A 23881-nucleotide genomic window follows, 5' to 3' on the forward strand; every position below is an offset into this window, starting at 1 on the left:
TTTTTGTATTCATTTCTGTAACCCATCCCTTGCTTGAAGCCTTGTTCTGGACACCCTTATCTGGACAGAGATAGCCTAGCTACAGTTATCCATGCTCTGATAACCTCTCATTTGGATTACTGCAATGCGTTATATGTGGGGCTGCCTTTGAAAACGGTCTGGAAACTTCAGCTGGTACAAAACAGGGTAGCCCGTTTACTAACCGGGACTGGCCGGCGAGATCACATTACGCCAGTCCTTTTACAATTTCATTGGCTGCCAGTCCAGGTCCGGGGCCCAATTCAAAGTGCTGGTATTGACATTCAAAGCCCTAAACAGTTTGGGGCCAGGTTATTTGAAGGAACACCTCCTCCCATATGTGCCTGCCTGGACCTTAAGATCATCTACAGGGGCCCTTCTCCGTGAGCCCCTGCCAAAGGAAGTGAGGCAGGTGGCTACTAGGAGGAGGGCTTTCTCCGCTGTGGCAGCCTGGCTGTGGAATGAGCTCCCCAGAGAGGTCCGCCTGGCGCCTACACTGTACTCTTTTCATCGCCAGCCGAAGACCTTTTTATTCTCTCAGTATTTTAACACTTAATTTTAACTTAAATTTAAATTTTACTGTTCTAACTCTGTATTTTAATCTTATATCAATTTTGCTGCGTGGTTTTATCCTGGTGGTGCTTTTTATACTGTATTTTGTATTTGTGTTTTTAACCTGTTGGTAGTTTTATTATGGTTTTAATTTTTGTGAACCGCCCAGAGAGCTTCGGCTATTGGGTGGTATAAAAATGTCATAAATAAATAAATAAATAAAATAATTTGCTCCACTGTACTAAAAGAACTACTCTGGATAAAGTGACAGAAAAGGAATGCCTCTGGAGTTGATGGGAATGATAGACAAGCTTCAGCACAGGTGTGTTTTTAAAGGGGCAGGAGCAGCTTGGCAGGTCTACCCCTGGTCTACTTGCTCGTTGACTGGCTGCTAATCCAGCAGGCAAATTATTACAAAGGCAAATACCAGCTGGTAACAATGGTGGTGAGAAGGTAGATCCACTCACGGAGGGGACACACTGAGGATGCTTTGCCCAACGGCCATCAAAAACCTGGAGCTGGCACAGCTTTTAAGGGTATACAGTATCTAAGGACCCAATCCTTAGACAGAAAAGAGTCCTGTAATTCCCAGCATTCCCCAGCTAACCGTTGTAGGACTTTCTCTCTCTCTAAGCATGCATAGGATTGCGCCTTAAGAGTGTTTAGATGTTATATTTCCTCCCATACCAACAGAATAAGATGCTTTGAACCAAAACCTATATACCCAAATGCAGAACCTATTCTCACAGCCCATGCTAAAGCACGCCACTTTCAAAGCTCTACAACATTTCACAACTAATTCTTGCTTCCCCACTAAGGCATTCTAATTGAAAACAGTAATTTTAGAATCACTTTTAAAAGGCAATGGCTATGATCCAAACAGCTGCTTTGGCTGCAATCCTATAACATCTGACTGGAAGTAAGTCCCCCTGAATTTAGCAGGACTTACTTCTGAATAAAGATGTACAGGATTCCATTGACAGTCATGCACAAGGGTGCAATATCTGTAGAACGAACTTGTTATTCAAGGGGGGTTGCTATTAATGAAAAACTAGTCTAAAATTCTTTGGGCATGCAAAACTAGTTGCACAGTTGTTTGGGGTTCTGTCTATTAAGTCTAAAACCACATCAGTCTCAAGATATTCCCACTTTCCTATTGACTGGAATATCACAGGGTGCTTCCAGAAAAGGCTTTTATGGCACCATCCCAGAATTTTACGGGAGGAATCCAGGCATAGTCTTCCACTAGTAACCCTCCCATGATTTCCCACGACTTCTGACTTTTTTCTTACCATGGAAAATTCATTAAAGAAGAAAAGACAGAATAGTTGCACAATGCCTTCTCATTATTAGCAGTAGGATCCGTCCATCATCAACAGTCATTTCTGTCTCCATTCAAAAACAAAGATTTAATTTGTTCTTTATTTCAAAATAGTTGTTCTAATTTCAAACTACATGTGCTATTGTAACTGTATGATAAATAGGTTCCTCTTGGTTCTCCAAGGCTCAAACAGTTTGTAAGGAGAGGAACTTGATGATATGCAGTGATTAAACTTCCTCCACAACTTGCTTCCTCTTTGCCAACTGTAGAAGTAAGAATGATTAGCAATGCAGAAATCACTCCCACTAGGAGTAAGCCCCACTGAACTCAATGGGACCTACTTTTGAGTAGATTTGTATGGAGTTGGGCTGTGTGGACCATTTCTCCCACACTGAAGGCTGCAAGTGCAGATCTCTTTACACTTCTTCACACAGTGCATAGTTAAACTATGGAATTCACTATCACAAGATGTAGTGATGACCACCAATTTGGACAGCTGTGTGAGCAGAGTGCTGGACTAGATGGACCCTTGGTCTGATCCGGCATGGCTCTTCTTATGTACTTATCTCCCTGTATATTTTACTTATTTGTTTGTTTTTATTTGTTACATTTCTATGCTGCCCAATAGGGCAATTCACAACAATTAAAACCACAAAATGCATCATAAAATTAAATATAAAATGTGAAATGGTTTTAATTGTGAAGTGCCCAGACAGCCTTGGCTGTTGGGCAAAATAAATATATAATAAATAAATATAAATAAATAAGTGAAGCTTAAAACTACAAAATAAAAGTAAAAATCGCAATAAAATTGAGTAGCAACGCAGATAACAGATTTAAAACAACAAAGTTAAAAGACTAAAATGCTTGGGAAAATGAAAATGTCTTCACCGGGCACCGGAAAGAGCAGAATGTAAGTACCAGGCGAGCCTCTCTGCGAAGCTTATGCCAGAAGTGGAGGGACAGCAGAAAAGGCCCTCTTCTTGGTAGCCATGCACCTCATTTCCTTTGGCAGGGTTCTGAGTTTTAGTAAATATATAGTCATGTTGTTCTGTTGTGTAAATGAAAGGGTTTTTAAATAGCCTGGCTGTTGACAGTGAACAGTAAATCTTGCTTAATTAGCCATTGAGCTGTTATTGGATGAGAATCCTTGGGATGTAATTTGAACTGTGCCCACCCACAGGTACAGAGCTAAAATTGTTTTTAAAGTATGAATGAGGCGCATCCTTAAATAATTCTGTCTATATGTTAGGGAGGTGATATCAAATCAAGGCCCTCAGGCATGTGCACACATGTTTTAAGAACACACACCTGTCATTCACACCTTACATGTTTGCTATTTGAGCAACTATGATTGCTGTGTAAAATGGGGAGCTACTCCTTACTCTTTTTAAATTACCCACAGCACAAAAATATAGCAGTGATTAAATTATGACATAGCTGGAGAGTAGAGCATATTCCAAATGTGGAGGATATTAACAAAACAAAATGCTTCAACTTGCCCATCCTGAGGGGAATACCTGCATTCTCCACAGTGTGACAGATACAGGTATGTGGTTATTTATGTGAGTGTGTGATGTATTATAGCAGCGGTTCTCAACCTGTGGGTCGGGACCCCTTTGGGGGTCGAATGACCCTTTCACAGGGGTCGCCTAAGACCATTGGAAAACACAAATTTCCGATGGTCTTAGGAAACTGTATTGACTGAACTATGTCATGTATCATCTTTTGTATTATTAAAGCTATTGTTATGTATTATTTTCATTAGCAAACCATCCCATGACAATGGATTGTGTAGAGAAGAACGAAAATAATTTTATGGTTGGGGGTCACCACAACATGAGGAACTGTATTAAAGGGTCGCGGCATTAGGAAGGTTGAGAACCACTGTATTATAGGATAGAAAGACAGTGTGGTATAACGAACAATGTGTTTAATTTCAACCCAGGGAGTCCTGGGTTCAAATTCCCTCTCAGCCAGTTAGCTCATAGAGTGACCTTGGGCCAAACCTAGGAATATAGGAAGCTGTCTTATACAAGACTATTGATCTCTCTACCTCAGTATTGTCTTCTCTACACACTGACTAGTAGTAGTTCTCTAGTTTTAAGCCGTTTCTACATGAGGCATTTATCATGTGCTTGTGATTGTTTACTCATGGAAGTTCGCGGTTCCTTTTCATGACATCATCAACCTCCGATGCCTCTCTTGTCATTTTCTAGCAGGAATCCACCATTTTATAAGTCACCTAAAATGCAGTAATAAATATAAATAGCAGCGCTATCTACTGGCAGTAATGAAATGTATGGAAAGGAACTGTCAAAAACAAAGGGAGGGGGGAAGCGTGTATATTGTGCCGATCGTAAACCCGCAAATGAAGGCAAAGCTCCAGTAAAGCTGCAGGATTTTTGCTTAATATAGAGAAACCCTTAGGAATCTTTCCCCTTTCTTTGATACTGCAGATTGAATCTGAAACCTTTTGCATGCAAAATAAGTGTTCTAACACCTGAGTTACATCCTTAATTCTAAAAATGCAATGTGGTGGAGTCATTTTGTCTATTTTGAAAAATGTATGCTCCATTTTATCTTGTCAAATGACAACCCAGAGTAGCCAAAATACTCATATTATGGTCCAAACTTGTTGGAGAAATGGCAGGGGATGGGGGAATGAAACAAGACTATGTTGCAATAGAGGCCCTATGCAGCACGTCTAGCAAAGAAGGGAGAGTCTTCTACACAACACAGAATGCAAGGTATGTATTATGTGAATATACCGACAAATCTTCAACTCAACTGTTTCCAGTTTCTGTAAAGCATGCTGCTGTCTGCAGGCTTTTCTCAGGTAGAGAGCTGGTCTTGTCTGGTGACAGTCTATCACTCTTTCACCATTTAGAAGATGGGGAGGTTTTAATGCCTGATTAATCCGCTTACAAGCCAGCTAATCGCCTAACTCCTGTCCCTAGCTTAAAGGTGAGAAAAATAAAACACGTGGGCAAGAACTGCTCATTGCAGGGCAGGATCTACACTACTGCTTATAACCGTTTATAATTATTATGACAACTGTTCAGGCCCAGGACACATTAGAAATACCATTTTCATACCGTTTTTAAAGTGTTATATCCTGCTTGGTGTAGATCGGCCCCTGCTTGCTAACTAAATGCTGAGCCAAGAGCCTGAAGCAGCAATACTTCAAGGGCGCAACTCTATGCAAATTTAGGCAAAAAAGCGCCCTACAACTCCCAGCACTCCCCAGCCATCTGGCTGGGGAATGCTGGGAGTTGTAGGACTTTTTTTCTGCCTAAATATGCATAGGGTTGCACCCTAAGGAAAGGAAAGGCATTGGGGGCATGGAATGGGGAAACAAGACTAAGAGAGTGAGAGAAATGAGATTCATAGTGCAATACTATATATCAATGTAGTGCCTGCGGGCTGCTTTTTACCCACTGAGACACCCTACTCCTCCCAATTTTTATTTTTTAAAAAATTATACTGCCTTCCTGGCATCTGGAATGGCTTCAAAGCAAAGTAGAAGCCTCTAGCTGCTGCCATAACTTCCCATGAATGCCTCTGGACAGGTTACTTGGCTTTTGTGACTAGCCAGGGCAGGGCAGCCATTTTATAATGTGCTCAGGTCAGGAGAGTTTCTCAAATTTCCAAATGTGCCTACAGCCCCGAAAACATTGCTTACTTTGCTATACGTGCCTACTCAGAAGCAAGCCCCAATGAGTTTAATGATAGTCACACCTAGGTAAGTGTGTAGGATTGCAGCCTCATTCTCTCTTTTCTCCTTTAAGTCCGGCCATGTACATGTTCCTCCTTATTATATTGTCACATCAAAATGTATATTTTTAAAATCTTGTCAAGTCTCCACATTACACCAAAAAAATTGAAAAGGAGTGTCTAGAAATTTATTATTGTTCTGAATATTTGGGTTTATAGTCCCAATAAGAATACACATTTACTTCTATTTTTGTCCAAAACAGAACAACACTCTTTTTAATAGACAGGCAGTAATCTCGGATATCTGGCATTTGAAACTGCTGTGGGGTTTGGTTATTTACTTTATTTTAACAAATATTTCACACTTCACTGCATAAACAATGAAGTCAGGATCATTACACTTCAATGACTTGCTGTTTGGGTGACCATATGAAAAGGAGGACCAGGCTCCTGTATCTTTAACAGTTATATAATAAAGGAAATTTCAGCAGGTGTCATTTGTATGCATGCAGCACCTGGTGAAATTCCCTCTTCATCACCCTATACAATGCTAATCATATGTACTTGGAACTAATTCCCATTGAAATCAGTAAGACTTAATTGTGAGTAAACTTGGTTACAATCAGGCTTCAACAACAACAAAAAGCCTCATTCCTTGTATAAAAATAAAAGTATAAATACATATTGTGCATGTTTCTCTGAGAAATTTGCCTCTAGTGGCAATGGCCCCAAATGCATTGCAGGTATTTTTGATAGAGAAAAAATCCCTCACCAGTCAAAATCAGGCAGCCAATCTTTTGGATGAAAAACTATTTGAAAAAACCCTTCAACAACAACAACGGAGTTCTGGACTGCTCTACTTAAGCTACAATCCTACGCACACTTGCCCAAGAATACACTACATTGAACATAGTAGCACTTACTTCTCAGTCAACATATATAAATCTGCATGGGTGTAAAAGCAAGCTAAAATGTGGGAGCTGCCGTGCTGTGGGAAGTATGTCTGAACATCTTCCCCTCCTCCAGAACGGATGATGCTGGAGTGCCAAGATGCCACGCAATGGGAAATGTTCCCTGCTAGTCTCTGGCAATTCCAGAGACACTGGAAGATTGCTCTTTTTTTACAGGAAAGTAAAGAGTACAACGACAGTTGGAAACTGAACATGAAGCTTAGGTCCCAGGCTTTCAACTGATTTATATACACCCTGCAAAATACTTGCACCCTTACAAATCACATTTCTTTACCCGGGCTTCCTGCTTCTCTTGCGTAATCATAATGAGCCTGTGTTATGCGGCCAGAGTGGGGCAACCACATGGCCTATAATGGAAAACTTCCACTCCTCTCGCTGTTCATAGCCCTGAATGGGACAACGTCCTCTACTGGGTGCTTTGTAGTGCAACTTCCCCTGTACACGATAGAAAATTCAGCAGAATCAGGACATCCCAGGATTGTTGTTTTTTAAACGGACCAGGGGAAGGCACTGGAGACATGAAGGAGGTTGCTGACATGGTCAAAAGGACCCATAAACTTCTGTGAGTGGCCAGTCACAAGTGTGCCTTATTTTGCTTGTGTGAAGAAGCTCACAGTCCCATGGGCTGCAATAAAATGATAAACACACAGATCTCTTTGTACACAGTATAACTGTTCACCAGACTGGGGCCTTATCTATTTCTGAATGCAGATAAAATAGTGCACAAGGCACACAACCACTATAGTATACTATAGTACACACTACTATAGTACACACTGTTCTCTCCTTCAACATCTGTTCTCTCCTTCCAGCATCTGCCACCTGAGATGACTGCTTCGCTCTGCCTAATGGTAGGGCTGGCCCTGCTACTCAGCATCTTTTTCCTTCACAGCAGTGAGGACAGTAAGTATATGGAGCAGAGCCAGGCTCTCTCCAATATGGCATCTACATTATAGAATACAGAATTACAGTCTTGATTAAGATTTATTTCTATATAGTATAATCTAATTGCCTTAAAACATTTTAACCATGATGTTGGTTTTAGTTACTGGTTTTTGGTTTTTTAAAGTTACTATTGTTACTATTGTTGTTGTTATTATTGATTCATTAAGGTCTTATAGTTTTTGTGTGTAACATGGCTTGTGTTAGACTGCCTTTTTAATTTCAACACTGCCTTGGGTACCATTAGATAGCAGAGAATTTGGCTATAAATACCTAATTCATTGATTTATTGCATTTCTATTCCTCCTTTCTTCTATCATGGAACTCAAGGTGGCATACGGGGGGTTCCCAGGGTCTCCCAGATGCTGACTAGCCCCAAACCTGCTTCGCTTCCCCAGGTGCCTGCGTCACCTGCCCTCAGGCCAGCCTTCCCCTTCAGATGTGCTCTGCCCTTTAAATAGCCTGGCTGAGGCAGATGGAGAGTTGGGAGAGGGCAGGAGTGCTGGAAGAGTAGCCACTGCCACGTCTGTGTATCGTTTCTCAAGCTGACTGAATCCAACATTAATCGCTCGTACTGTCAGTCAACATGAATAATACTACAGTCAGCCTGCTGGTCCCAGGCATTGTGGTGAGGAGATTTGGACACTACATGCATGTGCCTGCACTACAAGAAACACAGGTGGCTTACTGAGTGACGGTCCCCCTTCGGACAGGGGTTGCTAGGGCATCTTCGTGGTCTTGTTTATGAATTCAAATAGTATTGTGACACATAGAAATGTAGCTGGGGAAGAGCAGTGGTGTCTTGGTCAATGTTGAACTGCAGACATTCATCCTGACAGTCCCCAGAGCCCTCATGGAGAGTCCAGAGTTCCAGGCAGCTGTGTGGAACTGTACAGTGGAGGCTGGTGGCTCTGATGTCAGTGGGGCGGTGAATCCGCTCCCAGTTTCAGTCAGAACTATAAAGGAGCTCTCCAAGGTGCTTGGAGAGTTGCTTTAGAGTTCTGACTGAAACCCAGAGCAGATGCACAGCCCCACTGACATCCGATGAGCCTCCAGTGGATCAACAAACTGGTTCTAGCACGTCATCAGAAGAGTGTTTTACCGCATACTCGTTACTGGGCACTCATGTTTTCTCGTGGGTCCTTTTGACAATGCTGTCTGGAAAATCCAAATTTTTCTGATGTAGCATCCCGCCATTTCCTGCTGTGTGCAGGAGATGCAGTGGGTTAAAAACGTCCACTGAATGGGCAACATGGTCATTGTTTACTTCCTCTTTCTTCCCCATATAAAGAAAGGGGAAGTATTGTGGGACAGAAGTGTGTGGGGGGGGAAGCAACAGTAAGAAAACGCAATTCCCCCACCCCATCTGATGATGCTCCTAGGTATTTTGGTCCCTGTTCCCCCAGGAGTAGGTCTTTTGTAAAGCTAATCATTGGGGCAGGGAGAGACTTCAGCTGTTTTGGCATTGTTGGGAGCTCCTAAATTACAGGCAGCAGGTTCCTTACACACATATGTCAGTGCTGGCACCAGGATTTTGAGGGCTACTGGGCAAGGTGTCTCAATGGCCCCCTTACCTCAATGAGTCCATCTTTTCACCACCACTGTCACCAGTTGCTATTGGTCCTCCTCTTCTTTCTCATCATGGCTCCCACTTGCTTGATGGATAGTAAGAGAGCCAATGAGCAAGCAGGCATTGGCACCTCTTTTTGCTCCTTCTCACTACCACCATTGTCTGGGCCAGAGCGAGAGGAACAAGCAGATTGCAATGGTAAATAGGGGGCAACTTCAGTGGGCTCTTGTTAGGGGGCCCCTGCAGGGGTGTTGGCCCTAGGCACCTGCCCAGTCATGCCTACCCTTGGCGCTGGCACTCCTTGTTTTGAGTGTGTGTGTGTGTGTGTGTGTGTGTGTGTGTGAGAGAGAGAGAGAGAGAGAGAGAGAGAGAGAGAGAGAGAGAGAGAGAGAGAGAGAGAGAGAGAATGAATCACCTTTTTCACAGGTGAAGTAAGAATTTCAAAGCAGGATCACCAAAAAATCTAGTTAGTGGCAGAAGCCAAAATGCACTCCCAAGTAAATCTGGGATCAACACTCTCAGAAACATGTTTGCTCCTCCTCTGTGACATGACCTACTATCATTGGTGCCATTAAACAGTGATGTCACCTGATGGATTAGGACACCTTGGAGTATTTCTGGAGGATGAGTTGCCTTTGCGAGAGATTTTTCTAATCAAGCGGGTGGAAAATAACTTCATGGTTTCCAAGGAGAGCTCCCAACACTGTAAGTTGTTATTTTTAAAATCTCTGCATCTTGCAGTCAGTGAAGCAGGAGAGAAAATGGAAAGATCTGGTGGTTTAGACTTTGAAATTAAACAATTCAAATCATCTATTGAAACTCAAGAAGACTTAATTTGTACAGCACCATGTACATTGATGGTGCTATATAAATAAATAATAATAATAATAATAATAATAATAATAATAATTTTTCTTTGATCCCTTTAGTCAGAAAAATCCAGAGGACGCTAACACTAGTAGTAAAAACGATATAATTTGTGTGGTACTTATGTTGTTTTTATGTTGTTGTTGCTGCTGTTGTTGTTTTTTGGTGTAATAACTCTTTAGTCATTGTATTAAATGTAGTCTGGCCATTCGTTTTCTTAATTTTGCTCTGCCAGTTACTTCTTGACTGAAGTACTTTTCTAGGTAGGGATTTGCTGGGCTATTAATTGCTTGGGACATCAATGAAGAGATGATTTATTAATGGTACACAGAAGACTCGTGGGTCCTTAAAGGGTAATGTCAGTGGACAATTTTAGTCGTTCTTGCCTTGGGTTTGTATTGGGAAGACACAAGCGTCATCAAGACTGCAATTGTGCCTCATTAAAACCAATGGGAGTTTTGCCATTGACATCAATTGGAGCAGGATTTCCCCTCTTTACTGACTTCCTAACAAACTGTAGTGACCTTGACCACTCGGTGCTCAAACATTTTTTACTTGGCAGCCTATTTTTTACTGCCTGTACATTCTCACTATTGGAATATCGATGGCCAGGAAGGAATGTTGAGCAATTCCCATACTGAAAGTATATAGGATCACTTTTAGCTTTGTTTAGATGTATTTCATACATTTGTGAAGGAGGGGGTATTTCCTCCTTTAAAGCATTTCATCTTCCACACAAGAAAGAAAGGAAAAGCAATGAAGCTGGTCATCATCAAATGCTACAACTGGAAATATTCGTAATAGGCAAATACAAACGGCACAAACTGGAATGTTGAGGCTTCTCCGTGTATCTGGAATTACATCTCAATCTGGATTAAGAATATCCTAGGTAAGAAAATGATAGAGGGTAATCACAGCAGTGCAATATTTTGAGGCTCTGTGACATCACACTGAGAAGAACCTTAATTGCTTGGTCTGAAGACTGGATTTCCATTGTGAAAAAGAGCAGAGGACACATGATGGGCCCAGTGTGTGGTGATTTTTGGAGCACTGTTAAAATCACATCAACCTTGAGAAGAATGTGGTCTTTCCATGGTCCAGCAACATGTTCCTACCAAATGGGGAGCCTGGATATAAAATATTGCCAAAGCAATTAATCAAAAACTATCAGCATTGCCCAGGAGGAGTTTTGTGTCTGGACCTTCTGTCACAAATATCAGCCAGAGCATCTACTTTGTCTTTTCCTGAAGGATCAGAGATTAGAGCTGTGAAAGGAATGGATTAGGAAGAAGCTATTTGCCATTAGTAGGAAAGCCTCATTGGTTGCAAGACAAATACCAGGTGGGGAGGGGGAGGGAAAGATTAACGTGGAAGCCAACACAGAGGTGGGTTGCCATCTGACAGCATCACGCTAAGGGCATTATCATGGACAGATTACATTAGGAAAAATTAACCATCGACGTAAGCAAAGTCATTACATAATGGATCAACTCCTACACTAAATAGGGATCTGTCAGAGCCAATTAGAAAACACTGAATGTGAAGTTGAGGTTGAGGAAGAGGGTGAAGGTGGGGAGGACACTCAGTTGCCCAGTGGTTTTCAAGCTCTATTTCTCTAACACTGGCATCGGTTCACTCATCCCAAGACCATTTTCCCACCAATAACTACTGGCAATTTTAGTACTGGAATTAATTGCTGTCGTACAGTCCCTGAGAGAGGTAAGTTTCCAAAGGATTCAAATAATAGTTTGGCGGCACTAAGCAAAAAAAGAAGTCAAAACTGAAGTAGGGGGTGCATTTAGGCTCTTGCTACAATACAGTGAGGTTCAAGATCTGAACAGATGGGTTGGGTGGTTGGGGAGAAATCAGGTGTAATATTATTATTATTATTATTATTATTATTATTATTATTATTATTATTATTATTATTTATTTATTTATTTATTTATATAGCACCAACAATGTACATGGTGCTTCTCCTATTGTCTTCTCCTATTTGATGAATTCTTCCTCGAAACTCACTCAGTGGCTCAGAATAGTTAAAGAAGGGCATTGTTGGAGAATTGATTGGTGCATCTTCGGCTTCAGTGGAAAAGGATTGCTACTATGCTGAAAATAGTTCATTTAAGACTTTTTAAGTGGGAAAAGGCATCGCCTTCCCCATTGGTTTGCTAGTAAAAGCAGGTAAAAGTAGTGGACCTTTTTGTGTGTTCTGTCTAAACCAGAAGGATGTGTTGACAGGATGGTGGTGAAGCGATAAAAACAATAATTCCTGACCTCTGCTAGATCCCAATTCTCCCCTTTTCTTTCTTTCTGTTTCTTTACATTTCCCCCTTTCTTTTAACGTTGTCAGCTGGAAAACCATTTAAGATAGCTTTATTTGATGCATGAATTCATCATGGCTGCATTATGTCTCTCTGTCAGCTACGTAGCCTTGCTCTGACATGGGAAATGGCCCCCTCCTGCCCCTCCTGCCCATTTTCTTGACTGTATCCATAAAAATACATGAGGAGCAAAGTCAGTGCAGAGAAATCAGATACAAAAGTGCTTGCGAGCAGTATTGCATCCCCGTCTATACAGTGTATAGTAGCTTTGTGACGAATATACCTTATATTATAAGGTAAACTATGGTCTTCCTGTGTGTTTTGTTACCTTTCCAGATTTGTGGGTTCAAGTCTCTGTCACTGAAAAGTTCCTTCTGTTTCATTCACTGAGGGGTATGTTGCACATTTCCAATGAAACCTAATCAAAGCTGCTAATGAGATTATTGTGCCTATTTAATTAATTATGTATATTGGTTCTTGGACTCTAGTATTCCAGCCCACTGTTCCTCTCACTGACTTTTCCCACGGGCTATTTTGATGTGTGATGTTTTTAAAAACCAAGGGTGTAGTTGAGCATATGCCCTCTATGCATACGCAATCAGTATATGGAATGAAAACCCTCAGAATAAAATTGAACAGGGGTTCTCTCCTTTCACTGCATTCTTTGTCACTATCTTAAATAACTCGCCTACACACAGGGAGCAAGTTGTGTTCTCCTTAAGAGATCTGTTGATGCTAACGGAAACTGGCACAGCTCCATTGACTCCAGGAAAGAATATGGCCCTGGATTTGGATTCAGGAAATCAAAGGTTAGATTTAATTCACAGCTCTGCCACAAATGTCTGTGATCAAATTGTTTAGTCTTTCCTCCTCAACTTCCTATCTGTAAAATGGAAATAATACATCTTCCCCAACCCAACAGTGGGGGTTGAAAGCAAACGGGATGCTTAGGAGGTTACTGGAAAAGGCAAGGACTGGTTTCACATTCATAACTAAGCAATCCTATGCATCTTTACTCCAATGGAAGGCCCACTGAGTTCACTTACTTGGAAGCAAGTTACTTCTGAGTGAACATCCTTAGGACTAGACAGCAAATCATGTACTATGTCTATAGGCAGTCTATAACTGCAAATATGGAGCTCTTAGTAAGCTTTATAGTTACAGAAGACATGACTCCAAATTGTTTTCATTTTATTGCTTTGGTCTCAAGTCATTACCTTTGGCCTAACTGTGAGCAACCACAACTCTTCCAGCGTTAAATGTTTCCTTACCATTATGACATACGCTAAATGGTCATGGTGAGAAACGGATTGTGTGTTATTAAGATGTTACAAATTGCTCCCTTTGAACAAAGTCCGACCGCGGAATTATTTTTGGCATCTCGTAAACAAGCTGTGAAATTATTGAACAATGACAAAGCATAATTTAATTCTCAAGTTCTGCTTCATTCTTCATGTCAAGAGCTTTCCTCTTGCTTTTCCAACTGTTGTCTGAAGAAAAGAGTGAGCCACCATTTCAGAGCTGTTTTAGAGGACAAGTGTTCCCCTTTGTGTTATCTAGTAGTTATTTCCTTCTGTCAGAATTCTCACAATGTCCTGACAGAGGTATGCATGTTTTTATAAGCCAGAGACAAAAGAGAGAGAGAGAGAGGCACAAGGAGATATTATGAGATTTTACCAAGGATACAGTGTGAGGCTCTGACGTACAGAGATTAAGCATCAATTCTGAGACGTCAGGTCTAATTTTGGCCTTTCTCAGCAGGAGCACTATGAGAACCAATCAAGGGAAAGGTCTAGAATGAGAGTTACATAATGCCTATAAGAAGCATCTAACTTCACATATGTAGGAGGGACAAAGAGGAAAGGACAATGCCTTTTTTCCTATGGCACGTGGGCAGAAAGGCCATTTTGTACAGGAAGCTGGCTTTGCCCAAACCAAGGCCGTTGCTAAACCAGGCGTTAGCGCGGTGTGAGGCCCGGTTTCCCTCCTGTGCATCCAGATGACGCACAGGGGAATCTGGGGCCAGGCCGCGCTGAAACCTGCCTTAAGCCGGCATAAGCGAATTCGCTTATGGCCCGGCTTTTCCGCAGCCCCGGCCTCAGGCCGGGGCTGCAGAACGTCTAGCAGGGTCCGTGGCTTTTTGCGGCTGCTTGCTTACTCACAAGTAGCCGGGAAAAGTCACGGACTGGGCACAGCGCCCCCATCGGGCCGGGGGGGGATCCCAGGGGGGGAGAGAGGGGCGGGGGGGAAGGCCGGACCCAGCAGGAGAGAGGGGGGAGAAGGCCGGGCATCTGGGATGGCGGACGGGGGCGAGGGACGGAGAGCCGGGGATGGGGGCAAGGGACGGAGAGCCGGGGACAGGGGATGGGGGCAAGGGACGGAGAGCCAGGGACAGGGGATGGGGGCGAGGGACGGAGAGCTCGGGACAGGGCATCGGGGATGGGGGATGGGGGGAGGATGGCCGAGCGGGCAGGGGGGCGTCAGGAATTGTGGGGGGGGCAGGGGCAGGGGGAGCGGGGGGGGCTTAATTTTTTTAAAAAAACCCCCACCTTGTCCAGCAGCTCTCCGGCGCACATGGCCCCTTTAACTAAAAAAAAAATGGACGATGCTATGGGGCTTCCCGTTGCCCCTTTGTGTCGTAGGTCTAGAAGCTGGCGACAGCGCGCACTACCTCTAGCCCGCCATCGCCCCTCCTCCCTGCCGGCTTATCCAGCAGGTCTAGCAAGGCCCCAAGAGTAGTCAATGCAATGGCTAAATTTTGTTGAAATGAAAACATCAAAGATAGCTTCTTCTTTTTTTTCCTTTTCCCCCGTTGTGCGGGCACAAATCCAACAGATGACAACACAGCAGATTATTACTTGAGCCAAAGGAAAGCCCTTTTAGTCTAAATAAACAAGTGCATTGGTCTGCAGCTGGTTGGTAGAGACCCATAAGTGGTTGACAATGTAACGGAAGGTGATTCAAACCAGTGGTGCCATCAATTTTTTTAGGCTTTGTAAAGAAAATCAGAAAGATGTGGTGAGGAGGCAGGGTTGACCAGATGTAAAGGAGAACGGAACTCTTCCTCCTTTACTCAATGTGTGGAAGGAGTGTTAGGAGGTGCAACCTTGGATGACAACTTACCCCTGCCAACTTACCCCTTCAGTCTGGCTCTTAAGGTACAGAAGCCTTGTCATCTTTTACATCTGGTCCTCATAACTCTCAAAAAGTAGTATACTGGTGTGTTGGTGGGTGTTCTGTTTTTTTAACAGGAAAATTGAGTTGGTTGTGATAGATTGCAACTTGAAAAGGTTGAAGACTATGACCTGGTTCACATGATAACCACAACACACGCCACTGTTTGTTTAAGCCATGATAGGTTGCAGTGCAGGCCGGTGGCCATTTTGAATGTTTAAGCTGCAGTGGATGGACAACATGGCTTATTGTGTTGTCCGAACCCGATCAAGGTGGTTGGTTGGCATTGTTAACAAAAACAAAACCCCACAACCCTAAAACAGTCCATGGGTTGTGGGTGGATATGGCCACCAGCACACCAGGCTTAAATAATCCACGGTGGACTGCAGCAATCATGCCCCATAACTTAACCCTAGTGTCCAGGGCCCTTTTCAACAATAGGCTCATTGCACTGGGTTGTCTTGGGTGAGCTTCAGTTCCCATTTTTACCATTCAAAATAATATCATGAACTGCTCCCAAGAACTCTTCTGGAAATCAATATGGTGAAGATTATTGGGCATTTTGTCTCTTGGAAGCACTATACACAGAAGTTAAATAGTAATATGAATGTAGGAAGTTGTCTTATATCAGATCAGAGTATTTGTCCATCTAACTGATTGCCATATTGTTTAATCCCCAGGATTTCAGGTAGGGCTCCTTCCGATTACATTTTATTTGCAAACATAAAACCTAAATATTAACATAATACAGAAACCATACATGCAAGGAATAATAAATTACATATGTTTTTTTAAAGAAAGAAAGTGCTACCAGTCTCACTCTTCTGTAAATACATTTCCTTGTATTTAAACCTTTTGCCTCCTTCCAACATTTGGCTATCAGCATACATGCTGCTATTAGGAAATATTCAATTTGCTTTTATGTAATATAACTTGGTTTTGGCCATCAAATTTATTAAATAATGCCAATTCTGGTGTTTTTATTACTGTTGTTTCCATTATGATGGATATTTCTTCAAAAAAATTCCATCCAGAATCTTTGAATATGTTTAAAGAATACGTTCAAAACATGTATTCTACCTTGGAGCTATGTTCCATTCGCAGATATTGGTCCACAGGACATTTTTTCAGATCAGTTGGCAACACTGTCCCTAGTGCCAAGCTCACTTTTAGTTGCTACAAATTAGCTCCAATCCCCCAATAATTCCTCATTAAACATGGATCCATTGGGAGGGAGGGTGAATTGGGTGATATGCAAAAACATCCACTTTGTTATACATTCACAGTAGTTCCCAGATAAGAAGAACCAGTAAGAGGAAACATAGAAGGACCAGAAGCAACTGTATGTTTATTCCATTGTTTTTTAAGTAGCACCTTGTGCTTATTAGGTAGCATCTATCCTGATTTCAGATCAAATCAGCCTTGGACTTAGCAAACGGGCAGCTGAGCCAAGCCAGACTTCTGCTGCATTCATTTTTCATGTTTGGATCAGTGAGGGTAGAAAAGAACACTGAGAAGTTGAGAATGTGTCCTACACATACAGAATTTCTCCCTTTGATTTCTGATAGGGCTAATGTGAGCTTTTCAAAGTGCATGACACAAAGAAACCTAGCTGTTGAATCTTCCCCATGGCTACATCTTTGAAACAAGCTACACCTGTTGAATTTTCACCACTCATGCAACCATCATTGCCCACCACCACCACACACACGCAAAGCCATTGCTGTTCTACTGGCTTAAATCCCTGCCACTAAAGGTGAGCTCAGATAAATACAGCTATTAATTATGAAACATACAGAAGCCCTTGTGAGGTTCCTGGGAGAGAGAGTTATATAGTTGTGGACAGGGTGTCCAGATTCAATTGGCGACAGGACTCCTATCACAATTGTATGGAAGAGGAAGTTTGGAAGATGTAGCAGTGTGGTGTAGTGATTAGAGTGGGGAGATCTGTATTCTAGTCCCCGCTCGCCCATGGAAGCTCACTTGGTGACTTTAGGCCAGTCACAGAGTCTCATCCCCACCTAACTCACAGGGTGGTGGTTGTGAGGATAAATGGAGAGGAGGAGGATTATGTATGCCGCCTTGGGTTCCTTAAGGATGAGGAAAGGTGGGATATAAATGCAATTTTAAAAAAAATTAAACTTGTCATGTCCTCATTCTGCAAAAGAGAAAAGTTGCATGAACCTTCCAGAGTTCCCTACTTTACACAACTTTATGGAACCCCCATCCTCAACTGTAGCTAGTCACCCTATCTGTCTCTTCTGAACTTGCCTGTAGTGGCTACCAAGGTTGCACCTTTGCTGTCTAGACTTTCAACTGTCTTAGTGTCAAACATTGTGCATGATCAGGTATTTCCACCCGCCTGCCCCTATTTCATTAACTTTGTTGATTTGCCTTCTAGAGAGAACAATCTGAAAAAAGCCGATTGCCTCAGAGTAGCTGAAGAATGACTGATAACGCCCCTGCAGCTAACCTCACCACAACAGACGCACCAGCTGGTGGGCCTACCACGCCTCGCAAGGGACCCCCCAAATTCAAGCAAAGGCAAACGAGGCAGTTCAAGAGCAAGCCTCCTAAGAAAGGAGTAAAAGGGTAAGAGCAGCGACTCAGAAATCAAAGGATGGATTAGCCTGAGAATGCATTTTGAGACACTATAGTACTGAGCCTCATTCTCTCCATACCCTGCTGCAGCCTTCCCCAACTTGGTAGCCTCCAGCAATGGTGGCTGATGGCCCTGGTGTCAGTGGGATGGATGGTGAAGCCTCTCTGGGTTTCAGTCGAACCAGTCAGAACTCTACAGGAGAACTCCATTAGAGTTCTGACTGGAGTGGATTTACCGCCCCACTGACATCACAGCCACCAGTCTCCACTGAACAGAAGAACTATTCTGGAACAGACCAAGGCCCATCTAGTCCCACAAGCAGGACATGAGTTCAACAGCAACCCTCCTGCTCATGTTCCCCATCAACTGTAGTCCAAAACTGCCCTCCTGTTGTTTTGGACTACAACTCCCAGGATTCCTGACCATTGGTCATAATGGCTGGGGCTGATGGGAGTTGAAGCCCAAAACAACTGGAGGGTACCAGGCTGGTAAAAATTCCCCCACTGTAACTGATGACCGCGCAATCCCATATGTATCTACTTAGGAGTAAGCCCTGTTGAATTCAATGGGACTTCTTCTCAGATAAGTTTCTATAGGATTGCATCCTAAGTACATGTAATTGGGGGGGGGACGACGACGACTCATTCCTTCTCCTTGTACCACTGCTCCTTTTCCCCTCTCTCTTCTTGTTGTGTCAATATCTAGACCAGGGAATGGCAACTTGTGGCCCTCCAGATGTTTTGGTCTACAAGTCCATGATCCTCACTATGGGCTATGTGTTACTAGGGTGATAGAAGCTGTAGACCAAAACATCTGGAGGGCCACAGGTTGCCCACCGCTGATCTAGACTAGCCTTTTCCAATGGGTTCATGCTGGTTGGGAATGATGGGAGTTGCAATCCAACCAGGTTGGAGAAGACTAATCTAAATTTGTTAGCCTTTGGAGGCAAGGGCCTGTGCCCTCATTCTTTGTAAAGTGCCATGCACATGGGCAGTGCTGTCAAAATAATATTGTGCTTCAAATCATAGGTGGTGTATACAGGTTGAGGGTGTCGTAAGTATCTTAATGCAACCTGCATAATTATATACTTATGCTGCAATCCTAAACACAATTACTGGGGAGTCAGCCCTATGAAATCCAGTGGGACTTATTTCTGAACAAACAGATAGAGGGTTGCACTGTAAATGGAACTAGTGCCCTGTAATTGTCCTGAAGAAATAATGGCACAAGAGAACACAGGGAAGTAGAGGCAGGAGGAGAGGCCTTGTTGGGAGTTCTGGCCTATGGTTTATAGTGGTGTTATTGATGGGTTCCCAGGTGGAATTTTACAATGGAAAATGGCAAGATGACATGGACGTTAGGCCAGCAGTGTTGAGTCCTGACCAAATGGCAGCATTCCAGTAGATCCCCTTATTAGATTACCCTTGAATATACCTTTGACATTCTATAGCCATCTGGAAAGCTTTTGAGTCCATCATCTTGATAGTTAAACTCTAATCCATTTTAAGAATCTTTACCCAGGGTCCCCTTTTCACAGCTAATCATATAAAAATCATTTCCTGTTCTTGTGTTTCGCATGAGATGGCATGATGAGATTGTGTAAGCAAGTTATCAGATTTGAAAACCGGCTCATGACCAGAAGCTCTCTGAAATGGGGTTGTTCTTCATACACAAGATGCCTCCACCTAATTTTCGGGAATTCTCTCCTCTATGCACTTCAGCTCAATCCATTCACAGTAGGGTCCCCTGATCCTACGCATAGCATTATCAGGGAGCTGCCATGGGGAGGAGGGGCAAGGAAGTCCAATTCTACCAACCCGGTTGCACTCTACTAAATCTGGATCTAACCATATATGTTTAATAGAAGCATATCTTCCTATTTCTTAGTACATGTTTGTATGTTTTTGCTTTGTTTATTTTGTTTTATTTATGGGTAAGATGTGCTGACCCTGTGTGCATGCTCTTGTGGGTCAGACTAAGGACTTCTTTAGCTTAAGGGGGAAATTGTGTTTTGTTTGTGCTTTGTGCTTTGCTTCCTGCTTCTCTTGTGCAAATGTAATGGAGCTGCATTACACAGCCAGAGAGGGGCAACCACGTAGTCTATAATTAAAAACTTCCCCTCCTCTCACTGCTCATAGTCATGAATGGAACAGCACCCTCTAGTGGGTGATTTGTAGCACAACATCCCCTGCACACAGTAGGAGATCCCAAGATATTTCAACGGCATAAGGCTATCACCATGTTTTCTTTTAACGGAATTACTTGGGGAAGGTGCGAGAGATGTGCAGGAGGTTGCCGATGTCATGAAAAGGACCCACAAACTTCTGTGTGTGACCAGTCACATGCATGCCTTATTTCACTCTTGTGAAGAAGCCCTAAGATGGAGTCAGCATGGGTGGTATAATGATAGAAATATACCCCAAACTCTAAAAGCAGCACCTTTGGGAGACTAACACCACTTATTGCTGCCCTTACATGGGTGGGTCCTTCTTCTCTGACCCAGACTACTCAAATATACCTGATAGCAAGGAACAGATTACATCTTATTTCTAACTGCCTTCCATTTGTCATGGAATCTGCAATGTCTCACCTTTTTATAGATCACAACACTTAAAGGCAAAAGAGAACCAAGCCAAATGCAGGGATATGCTAAAGGAGAGTGGTCTCAAGCAGTATTGGCTGATCCTGCAATTAAGAAAAGGTCTTGCACAAAGAGCATCATCCCATGGGGAGAAATCATGTTTCCTTACTGTCGTTTCTCCGCCCCCGCTTTTGTCCCTCATTACTTCCTCATTCTTCCCAGAGGGGAAAGAAGAAGTAAAAAAAGACCACATGGCCCATTTAGAGGCTGTTTTTATCATGCCGCTTTTCCTGCACATAGCAGGAGATTGCAGCACTTTCCATTTTTTTTAAAAAAAAAAAAAAGTTGGATTAAAAGGGGTCTATTTTGCTGTGGAAAATAAGTGGAAGGAGCGGGAGGTGTGCAGGAGGCAGATGTCGTCGTCTAAAGAACGCACACACATCCGTAAGTGGGCAGTAGCGAGCGTGCGATAAAACACTCATCTGATGAACCTCAAAGTGTTCTGTTGCAGGTTTTCATGCTGCTCTTGCATTACAAAAATATATTGATGCATAAGCATCTCCCTCACTTGGTTGTACCTCATCTTTCCTCTGTTGTTTTTTCCATAGTTTTGGAGATGATATCCCAGGAATGGAAGGTCTTGGAACAGGTAAATAATGTATATTTTCTTTTCTTTTTTAGGTATTGTCTTGATAAAAGCAATGCAGAGAATAGTGTTGTTGCTTGGCTTAATCTGGGTGATAAATGAATACAGCTAATCACATCCCTGCACTATATACTTGTTTTAGGAATACAAGTAGGGCCTTGCTAGATCAGACTAATCTAGGCCAGATCACATCTTTTAGCCCAGCATTCTGTTTCTGACAATGGCCAGCGAGAAAAGTCTACACTCTTGGCATAATGGAAACAGCTTTTCCCTGTTGTTTTCTTCCAATTTCTGGTAATCAAATGCGACGTCCTCTGAAAAATGAAATTAAATTCCTAGACTTGGCGAATAGATCTATTATGCATGAACAACCCATCCTTAAAGCTATCTCCGCTACTTGCCATTACAACATCCTGTGATGAAAATGTTCAAAATGTGTTATGTGATTCCCTGTATCTTAAGGTGTGTCCACACTAACATTTTACATACATACTGCTAGTATACCCAATGTAATCCGGATTGCTCTGAAATGAACATGCAGTTGGTAATTACCTCATGTAAAAAACATTGTTGAGTGAAGAGGATCATTAGAGAATCTAGTGGGTACAAAATTTCAGCTCAAATCCCAGTTAAAAAAAAGACCAAGAATTACAGTACATGCCAAGATTTTATATGTCATAGCCTTTCAAATGAGACACATAATTGTGAAAGATCATGTGTAAGTAAATTTCACTGTGGCAGGAAGTATTAAAGTCTCGTCTGATCTGCTGAAATGTCCCTGATGGAATATTTGCGCAAAGATAATGAAAGGGTTTAAAAGTGCTTTCAGTGCACTTCTAAATCTTGCTGTTTGCCTTCTATTCCAAGAGCCCACACTGAGAATGAGATAGCCAGGTGTTGGCAACAGATGAGCCTGAAGAAATAAGCAATATATGAAGCGGGGATGCTCAAGGATTTCATTCTGTCAGCATTTCAAAGTTAATCAACCTGATTCACATGTTCCTGGATAACATGCAGATCAGAAGATGATTATCTTTAGGATTTTGTGCTTCTCTGAATTTTGCAATGTACTTTTCAGCTCATAATCTTTACCAAAATGCATATAGAGAAGCGTATTTTGGGATAACAACTATGTTTAGCAACACATACCAAGGGTCATAATTAAGAAATGAGCATTTTGTGAAAAAGTACGTTTCTAAGATATGTATTTAAATACATACTTTTAAAAACAAATTTCTGTGGGGGGTTTTTTAATCACAGATTTATGAAAAAACATAAATGGATTCATAAATGAACTCTTGTGAAACTGACATGAACCAGAAATAGAATGTTCCATCCATCCCTAATTTGAAGTAGGGGTAAAAAATATACTCTATGTTGAGGGATTCCTTCTGAGCCCTTCACATGCTTCCTCTTTTATGTTAGTCTACACTTTAAACCTCAAGAAAACTGAACAGATGTGGAGTTATTGCTCCAGACTCTTTTTGCATCGAGGTCCCTACAAACAAATTTTCTTCTTAAATGAACTTTCCCAGCTTGATATATGTGGGTGTAATAAGTTCTCTCTCTCTCTCTCTCTCTCTTTCTCTCTCTCAGATATCACAGTGATCTGCCCCTGGGAAGCTTTCAGCCATCTGGAGCTTCACGAGTTGGCACAGTTTGGAATCATCTAAACCACCAAGATCGCTGCATGTGTGTGTCTGGTGGCATCTGGCCCTCCAGAACAGTCTTCATCACCTGTAACATTTCTACCCCTCCACCCAAAATTTTGGCATTTTTCATAACAGGCGGCTTTATGGCGGGTATGGTCCATCCTGGGCAACTTTCTTTTCAGGTTAACTTTGCAAGACATTAGGAAAGGCTGCTAAAAATATCCAACTGGCTCATCAACTATGAATTAGGATAGCGTCTAAACGTTTTCCTATCAAATAGCTTGTGCTCTTTTTCTTCCAATATTTATCAATGTGTGCAAATTCTCCTTCTGTGATCCAGGATTCCTATGTATATATTTAATAAAGAAAAAAATCCTCACCCATACTTTTCATCTTGGATATTTTGTGAGTGTGTCTTCATGGATAGGCAATCCTGGATTTCTCCACAATTTAACCCTGTGTTAAACCCCACTTTGATAACTCTCCCATGCATACGTGCAAGTGGACACACAAGATTAGATGACAATCCTGCATAATGCATAGTCCATAACTAGGAATATCCCAAGAGTTGCAAAACTAATTACGTCTTGTGTCAGGAAAAGACTTTGGAGCCTGCTAAGTTCTATGGGCCGTATCACCACATCAGCCATAAAAAGCAAGGACTTTATAGTCATTGTCTTAATTACAGGCTTATCATGGTAGCCATTAGGTTCCCTTTGTTCTATTAGAAATATATAAAAGCATTATTTATTTCTTATCCTATCTTTCCTTCCCCCTGAGTAAAAAAATTAATGAAATCCGTTGCAGGGAGAGCAGGGAGAACATGCTCTGTATAAGTAAGAACCTAAGAAGCGCTGTGCTGGATCAGACCAAGGGTCCATCCAGTCCAGCACTCTGTTCACACAGTGGCCAACCAGCTGTCGGCCAGGGACTCACAAGCAGGA

General features: G+C 42.3%; 1 protein-coding gene across 1 annotated transcript; it reads left to right on the forward strand.

Annotated features, from left to right (window-relative positions):
• The first annotated feature begins 9758 nt into the window (after positions 1-9758).
• PDE6H (phosphodiesterase 6H) lies at positions 9759-23810 on the forward strand. Its single transcript, XM_063133683.1, has 4 exons — positions 9759-9796; positions 17858-18048; positions 21248-21288; positions 22882-23810. The coding sequence occupies exons 2-4, from the start codon at positions 17903-17905 to the stop codon at positions 22956-22958; spliced, it is 264 nt and encodes an 87-aa protein (XP_062989753.1). The 5' UTR covers positions 9759-9796; positions 17858-17902; the 3' UTR covers positions 22959-23810.
• Positions 23811-23881: the final 71 nt, after the last annotated feature.

This window comes from Elgaria multicarinata, chromosome 9 (genome assembly GCF_023053635.1).
Source record: "Elgaria multicarinata webbii isolate HBS135686 ecotype San Diego chromosome 9, rElgMul1.1.pri, whole genome shotgun sequence".
Classification (NCBI taxonomy): Eukaryota; Metazoa; Chordata; class Lepidosauria; order Squamata; family Anguidae; genus Elgaria; species Elgaria multicarinata.

Bases quoted from the DNA above. Each gene is read 5' to 3' on its own strand.
- PDE6H (XM_063133683.1), top strand. From the start codon at position 17,903: ATGACTGATAACGCCCCTGCAGCTAACCTCACCACAACAGACGCACCA. The intron at 18,049-21,247 runs GTAAGAGCAGCG...TTTTTTCCATAG, and splicing joins CCTAAGAAAGGAGTAAAAGG to TTTTGGAGATGATATCCCAG. The intron at 21,289-22,881 runs GTAAATAATGTA...TCTCTCTCTCAG, and splicing joins AATGGAAGGTCTTGGAACAG to ATATCACAGTGATCTGCCCC.